Genomic DNA, 7,368 nt, shown 5'->3' on the forward strand with positions numbered 1-7,368 from the left:
AGATTTTCTTTAAAAATTGGGTTTTCTATCTAAAGTAGGAGGAGTTAAAGAAAAAAACAAATTATAAGTACACAATATTTAATAAGGGAATTTACTTCTTAAACTATGCCTGGATTACCTTAATACCACTTTTTTAATATGATACTATACCACATTACCTCAAAGTCTTCTTAGTTTCCTTCATCACATTGCATATTAATTTATTCTCACAATAAAAATTTTAGTTGAATATTTAGGTATATAAACTGTATTGCTCTATAGTTACAACTGAACTTTGGTTACACTAACAGGATTATTTTAATATGGAAAATAAGTAGTTGAACTGTCCTGACTAAACAGTTTCATAGTCGCTCCTGATTTGCTTGGCTAGATAGCAAGACAGTAGAATTCCCAAAAGCTAAACAAGAACAATATGTCAAACAAGAAAGAAATTAACAACATTGACTTACCTGTATCACAGCTAAGGTCAAACCAGCGATTTCGATACTGGAAGTGTTGTCCCGAATATAATCGCCGAATAATTCCAAACAACCGGTACGGTACAATGTGCTGTTGGGACTGTTGTCACAAGTGAAAGTATTTACAGCTCCTGAGGGAATATGGCAACAGCTTATAGGAAGAGAGTCGTTCTTTAAGGTTGGGTTAGAATACCAATCTGTGTAATTTTCAACACCGCAACAATGCATCTGAAAAAAAAACTCTTAGAAGGTGTGGACAACAATGTTGTATAATTCAATTTGTTACCTGTTGTTGAACTAAATCCCATGTAGCTGTTATCTCATCAGATCCGTTTGTGGTATAGTTTTGCATGCTGCGCACAAGAGTGGCGTTCAAAAACTGTTCAGTTTTATGTCTCAAAACAAGTCCCCCGATTCCAACCAACACTTCCAAGACGAAAATGACAATCAACAAGGTCGAGAACTGAAACGGTGGACGAGTTACTAACTTGTGATTATGCAGAGCAAGGTTTTTACAGTTGCTGTAAGGCAAGCGTTTTCCTTAGCGGCTCCCCAGCATCCGAAGAAGGCGATAATGAAAATGACCACGCCCAAAACTACTAGTAGGTCGGATACGTAAAAGTATTGGTCGTCAAGTAAATGGTCGAATTCGTTAAAGTACGCTTTAGCGCTCAAGCCAACTGATAGGATTACTACGCCAGTCAACTGAAAAAAAAAATCCACTAATTCAGTCCAATCACATAATTTGAAATCTTTTTTAGCAAATAAAAAATCCTCAGATATGTGTGCTATAACAAAATATAGGTACTACTTATTTTTGAGAAACCACTTTCTAAATGAATAAACCCAATACTTCCCCTATTTGTAAGCTGCACAGTGCTGGTGTTATAAAAATTATTCCTCCAGATTTCTGAACCAATTTTACCTAACAAATCAGGTTTTCAGTCTGCTACTCTTTCAATTAGACCTTGGTTTGACAAATACCTTGCAATATTTTGAGATTCTGATAATAATCTTATAAACCATTTCATAATAAATTGACTTTGGTTTTCTTTTTATTAGCCCTAATTCAGCACCACTAAGTACTAAAAAGTAAATATTAGTTAATCCAAATGTTTTAAGAGAAAATAGATGCCACAACTTTAGTAAGCATTTCATTTTTAGTTGATATTGAATTCTCCCATAACCCTCAGTCACAGATCAACTAATGTGCTTGTTAATGTTTTATAAAATTGATTGATTGCCAACCAAACAACTTTGTTACTAAGCTGAAAATTGGTCTAAAACATACAATAAAATCACTTCTACTATTATTTGTAATGAAAAATGAAAGCTGGAACACTGGGATATCAAGGTCATGACTAACAATTTGAAATCTACACTCATCAGTTTATGTGGTTTCTTCAAGTCAGGCCTGTAGATAGAAATACCACTCGAAACGTTTAAAAGATAAAATGGACGTTTACTACTAACTCTCTGATAACAAATCTTATCATTTCTATTGTTAGTAATCAAAATAGAATTACCAGACAAAAACAAAAATTCAATTGCATGGAAGTCAATCTACGGCAGTAAATTTCCGTCGTAATACCGGCGAAATGCATCCGGAACTGCACTGTACGCCCGAATATTCCAATTAAAACAAATATACAAAAATAGAACAAAGAACTTACCAGAAAAAAGAAATTGAAAATGATCAACATGTAACGAGAATAATTCCTCATGATGCTCTGGCAGTCCACCATTGTCGAAATATCTATAAACGCATGTAAACTAAAGAAAATTGAAGGTTTTTCCAACAAAATCGACTAACAATTTAACTGAAATTTGTGTTTTGTGTAGCTGAGAAACGATTTTATCTTACGAAATGATTCACCTTCCTGAATCCTGCCAGTTTTGATCACCGCAGTAAAAACGTCAAAACATTCCCATTCAATTCAAACTATTGACTAGATTGTACAGGTCTTACCAACATCGGTCACGTGACTTGCTTGGGGTTTGTGAGAGAGAAGACCACATGACCAGCAGTAAAACAGCGGATCTGTCGATTTATATGCTCTCATAATTATTAAACGAATCAAGAGATTGCGCAGCTGATACTGTAGTACAATAGAGTTTTGTAAATGCACTCTGGCTATGTAAGTTCAGAAACTTGTTGGTCGATTGTAGTTATCAGCTGCTTAGTCGTACATAAAACGTTTGGACAATTGGCGAATGCGCCACGACCAATTTTAGTAGTACAGTAAAAAAATAAAACAGATATAAGTCCACAAATTTTATTAACACTCCTAGTTAATAGAATTACTCTCATTCGTTGACTCTTCAGAATCAAGGCTAAGAATTTCTTTCCTTTTAGGTAGAACAAGTTCAAAAGCTTCCTTAAAACTTTTGCCTTCACTTACTCTGATTAAAATTTCAAACACTGCAAAACAATTTCTTTTTACTAGAAAAAAACATTCTTTCAGGCACCTACCTTGATTTATAGTCAAAACTTTGCGCTGCTTCATCCAAAAATATTCACTTATAGGCAACTGTCCATGTGCTATACCTTCTGACACTGCCTTGTTATAACAAATTCCCTACAAAATCATTTTTGCAAAATTACCATACAGTTTTGATGACAACTAACCTTATGTCCATTATGATCCACCAGGCCACCAATAATGTAAACCTTATCATCCTCTAGTTGGTGTATAACATTTTCACTATCACTAGTCAAGTAAATCAGCTTTTCCTTAGGGAACACATCCAAGTAGTGGTCTTCATGAAAATTAATGTCCCAGTGTTGGTAACCATTGTGTCTTTCCATTTCCTGTTTGCTGCGATCCTTGAAACTAGTCAAGTGCAACTGCATTGGGGCGGCAGTGCGCCTGTTTTCCGTGTAAACCCTTAAAATTTGTTTAACTGTTTTTGCCATGTCCTAAGACAGTTTTGGCTTAATATGTTGATGCTACTTCTTCAAGTTTACCCACCTTATCAATCATTAAATGATCAAAACTTAAATCGATACACACACCAATTGTACAAGGACTGCACTCCATTTTTTTACGTTTCAGTTCTTTTCTACTAGGACCAATATCAATGTTGAGCTGTTTTGCTAGTTTTCTTTTCTCTTTAGCTTTTTCTTTTTCTTTGCTGCGTTTTTCCTTTTTTACTTTCTGCCAGTTTAGGAATTTGTGGTACTTTTTTAATTGTCGTTTTGTAAGCTTGGAAATTTCGACCCCATTAAAATATATTGGTTGTGAAGGGGTTTCACCTTCTGGAGTGGGATTTGTGTTACACAGAGTTTCACTAGATTTAGCGGTGGTAACGTTTGAATTGGGATCTCCTTGCTCGATTTTAATTTCCTCCATCCTGTTTATATGTTTAAAGTATTGAGAAAGTTATTTAAAACCACTTAAAAACAAACCACATTTAGCACAAACAACCATCAAACAATAACATGCATTCTAACCTCACTTTTTCTTTTTTGACAGTTTTGATAGGTTGCTGTCAGGTGTAGAGTTAACAAAAGAACCGAGTGACTTCAACATATCTGCTGGAGGACAAACACTCTATCAATGTAATTAATTTATTTCTGATTATTATTAGCAAATCTGTTGGGAGTTTTACAGAGAGTGCTTAATAGAGCAGCGGGGAATATTTTAGACATTTTTTTTAAAGTGTGCGGCACATTCTGTATAATTTATGCCTGTACCCACTAAACTAATTTCATGTAATTAAAAATAAATAATTCTGCTGATGTATACTGTAATAAGTAATAATATATGCAAAAAGAATAACGTAAAATTTGAATAACGTAAAAATCGATAAATGAGGTAAACAAAACAGGACACTAGATTTTCCACGTTTCCCCGATTCATCCAGAGTTCCATGTTGCCGGCGTATTATCTGACCCGCACCCTTTAGCACAACGTTGCAACATCATCTGTATTTCTTTAACTTTACCCCACTTTCCCGGTCGTGTTTCATTAACCTGAAGGACCATTTTATTAGTAGATATGATGTGGTTCAAAATGTACTGGTCCTCCAATTCTGATCGAATGAACTAAAAAAAAAAATAAAATAACAATAGGGGTTGAAAATCATGGAAGTACATAAAGGAATAGACGATGAATCAGCTGATTTCCCTCGGGAAAGCCGCAAAAACAAACGGCAACGTTGCCCTAGCAGCATTTTCTGACAGTCGATTTCCCTTCCAGTGGACCAAATGTAATAATTTACCTGTATTCGGACCAATATTTATGTTTTAACGTTATTTAAATTGTATTTATCTAGTTGTAAATATGTACGGCGGTGAGTTGATTGCGATCGATTAACGCGAATTGTTCCCGATTCGGTCGCGATGCTCGTTTTATTGCTTTTTACTCTGACGTATACATGACCCTAAATATTATTATTCATTAAACCACTTGTTGTACAAACACATTGCGTACGCCCTTTACTTTTTTTCGTTGTACGGAAATAATTTATACATAAATCTTTCTGGACTTAATAATTCTTTATTATGGGGTTGGATATCAAAAAATTCCGATTTCCTAAAAGTGAAATTTAACCCAGTTTACAATGATCGGGTAAGTGATTAAATAAGTTAATTTTTAGTTGAACTACAGCTTTACTAAGCCTACAAAAAAATACGCATTTTCTTTGAAACTAAGCGCTCGACTGGGACACAGAGGGCTATTTCAAGAAATTAATTTTTACAATTTGCATAATTACGTTTAGTTTTATGAGATTGCAAAACTTTAGTGAATCGCTAACTGGATTAACTCCAGCGAATATAAAAGTCTAAGAACAGAGAGACAAAGTTTTTTTTTTATTTATATACAGGTTGTTTGAGCTTTTCTTGTGGCTAAAGTTTAATCACGTTTTGTGTAATTTAGTTAAGATATAAGCTGGAGGGGCGTAACAAAATGTGGGTGTGGATTATTAACGACAACAACAATTATCGTGAGACAGCTGTCGAAAGGGGTGCTTTGCTTGAATGGGGGCGTGACTTAAGTCTGTTGGCAGAGGTGGTGACTGGTTTCCAACTCAGAAACAGTAAATGTCAAGTTTCATTGGTTGAATGCTCACGTGACTATGACTTTTCTGACTTGTGGCCAATGGATTTCTCTGATTACTTTATTTGTGACTGAGGACTTTATTCTGGCGGTAATTTCAACTTACAAGCGTATAAGTTTTCTAACCATCACCAGAGAGTACAAAAGGAAGATATTCGTATATTGTGTGCATGATATAATGAAAGTCCACTCATATGTAGCCTCTTAAGCTCTGAAAATCTCGACAATATACGTAGTACGTCAGTACACAAAAGGAGCAGAAGATCCCAGTCTCGTTACGTTCACTTTTGTTGCTTCGTTAGATTAGCTTCAATTACCTGATGCCTGAATCCGCGTATTGAATTCCGTCTCTGGCATCATGTCGGCTTATTAACTGTCTAATCTGATTTGCTCTTCTATAAACTTGAAAAGCGTTACAGACGGGGGGGATTTCAGCTCCATATAGCTCTCATCCGATGGCGCTTACTTACACGGGCTACGTGGCTCCCTTTTATCTGTCGATATTGTTGAGAAATCGCTATTCGAACGCCAGATAATGGGTAATATGTCAATGGGGTTTTCTTAAAGACCAGCCCGATTGATTTACGAACCGGAATTATAGAGGCAACCACTTGTTTACTCCTTCATTGCTTGTAAATTGATTATCTAGGCTTACTACTATGATTTTAACCATAAAAAACACTATACAAACTTCATCCAGTAAAAAGTGCATAAAGTTTCTCACTGTTGAAAAAGATAAAAAGTTTTAAACTTGCTAATCTCTAGTCTTAATTATAAACTTCCTGAATGAATAATTTAGACTTAAAACTAGCTATTAAATATTATTAAACTCGGTGCTTTCTGGGGTGTAGAGTGGATTATTATCCGTAGGCAACTTTTACTAAGTAAATACTTAACTGGCTAGAATGCACAGAATAACTCTGCGATCACTGTATCGCAATCCCTAAACTACATTACCGAAAGTTTAAAATATTTTTACTCTGGCGTATTCAACAGAGACAAAAAATCTCCATATTACATATGGGGGTTGGAGAAGTAAAGGACAACCTAATTAGGTTGACGAACAAAGTCCAATCCCCAGGTTAAATGTGCAAACAGATGTTCTGGAACATATTTTTTTTTGAGGGACGTCACACTAAATTAAAAAGGTAATTCCACTTTTGAGTACCTTTGTGCTTTAAATTAGGGCGAACCGACGTCAGTATATTAGGGCTGACGCTGTCCCAGGACATGCTGTTGTAATTTAATCATCGGGGCTTTGTTTATGTTTCAAATTTTTATTGCTGCTACTTTGTATCAGTACTAATTATTTACATATTTAATACGAAGCGGTGTATGTTTTAAATTCAGCTTCATTAAAGAGTTACAATCATTCAAAAATTTTAAAAATTCAATTTTTGCAAAAAGTACAATTTTGGCAATTTTTTATTTTGCACAGCAAAGGACATATTTATACCAAAGGACTTTACTTTGTATCAGGACTAATTATTTACATATTTAATAAGGAGTGGTGTTTCAGCTTCAGTTTACAATGTAGCAGAAATTAGAGAAATTACAAAATTAGTTCCTAGCTATTTAACAAGCTGTTTGCAACATTTCGACTGTAGATGGAGATTTTTTAAGTTCATGCACAAAAAGCTAAGACTACTTGTACAGAAAAGCAATACTAATTAAATTAATATTTTACCTCAGTTTACTGGCTGTATACAAATATACTATGGCACGCTCTTGTGGAATATTATTTGGGGTGTTTGTGATTTGACTGTGTAAAAACCGAAAAAAAGGGGTGCCTCAATAAAAATTCAAATTTTCCCATTTGCATTTTAAATGCTTTTTCATACGCGGTA

General features: G+C 34.7%; 2 protein-coding genes and 1 long non-coding RNA gene across 5 annotated transcripts; all 3 read right to left on the reverse strand.

Moving 5' to 3' along the window:
• Positions 1-61: 61 nt before the first annotated feature.
• LOC145728579 (CD63 antigen-like) lies at positions 62-2,411 on the reverse strand. 3 transcript variants are annotated; one of them, XM_081978925.1, is made up of 6 exons: positions 2,272-2,411; positions 2,132-2,214; positions 975-1,163; positions 745-921; positions 450-686; positions 62-397 (listed from the first exon to the last, which is right to left on the reverse strand). In XM_081978925.1, the coding sequence occupies exons 2-6, from the start codon at positions 2,201-2,203 to the stop codon at positions 332-334; spliced, it is 741 nt and encodes a 246-aa protein (XP_081835051.1). In that variant the 5' UTR covers positions 2,204-2,214; positions 2,272-2,411; the 3' UTR covers positions 62-331. The 3 variants fall into 3 exon arrangements, with proteins under 3 accessions (XP_081835051.1, XP_081835049.1, XP_081835048.1); XM_081978923.1 differs by having other exon boundaries at positions 2,132-2,350; XM_081978922.1 differs by lacking the exons at positions 2,132-2,214; positions 2,272-2,411 and adding an exon at positions 1,985-2,077.
• Positions 1,228-1,978, reverse strand: LOC145728581 (uncharacterized). The gene is made up of 2 exons (XR_014178127.1): positions 1,600-1,978; positions 1,228-1,543 (listed from the first exon to the last, which is right to left on the reverse strand). It is a non-coding gene; the product is annotated as an uncharacterized LOC145728581 (long non-coding RNA).
• Positions 2,412-2,720: 309 nt separating the features above from the next.
• On the reverse strand, positions 2,721-3,910 carry LOC145728578 (tRNA methyltransferase 10 homolog A). The gene is made up of 4 exons (XM_081978921.1): positions 3,431-3,910; positions 3,088-3,378; positions 2,932-3,037; positions 2,721-2,880 (listed from the first exon to the last, which is right to left on the reverse strand). Exons 1-4 carry the CDS (start codon positions 3,809-3,811, stop codon positions 2,747-2,749), a joined length of 912 nt encoding a protein of 303 aa, XP_081835047.1. The 5' UTR covers positions 3,812-3,910; the 3' UTR covers positions 2,721-2,746.
• Between the last annotated feature and the right edge of the window lie 3,458 nt (positions 3,911-7,368).

This window comes from Ips typographus, linkage group LG4 (assembly GCF_016097725.1).
Source record: "Ips typographus isolate SLU linkage group LG4, UJ_Ityp_2.0, whole genome shotgun sequence".
NCBI classification, from domain to species: Eukaryota; Metazoa; Arthropoda; class Insecta; order Coleoptera; family Curculionidae; genus Ips; species Ips typographus.

What these genes read in the sequence shown, in the direction of transcription:
- LOC145728578 (XM_081978921.1), bottom strand. Translation starts at nt 3,811, where the DNA reads ATGGAGGAAATTAAAATCGAGCAAGGAGATCCCAATTCAAACGTTACC. An exon ending in TGGATCATAATGGACATAAG is followed by an intron (nt 3,038 to 3,087) that starts GTTAGTTGTCAT and finishes ATGATTTTGTAG; the next exon opens with GGAATTTGTTATAACAAGGC. An exon ending in AGTTTTGACTATAAATCAAG is followed by an intron (nt 2,881 to 2,931) that starts GTAGGTGCCTGA and finishes ATTGTTTTGCAG; the next exon opens with TGTTTGAAATTTTAATCAGA.
- LOC145728579 (XM_081978922.1), bottom strand. Translation starts at nt 2,062, where the DNA reads ATGCATTTCGCCGGTATTACGACGGAAATTTACTGCCGTAGATTGACT. An exon ending in ACGCTTGCCTTACAGCAACT is followed by an intron (nt 922 to 974) that starts GTAAAAACCTTG and finishes CCACCGTTTCAG; the next exon opens with TTCTCGACCTTGTTGATTGT. An exon ending in GGGATTTAGTTCAACAACAG is followed by an intron (nt 687 to 744) that starts GTAACAAATTGA and finishes TTTTTTTTTCAG; the next exon opens with ATGCATTGTTGCGGTGTTGA.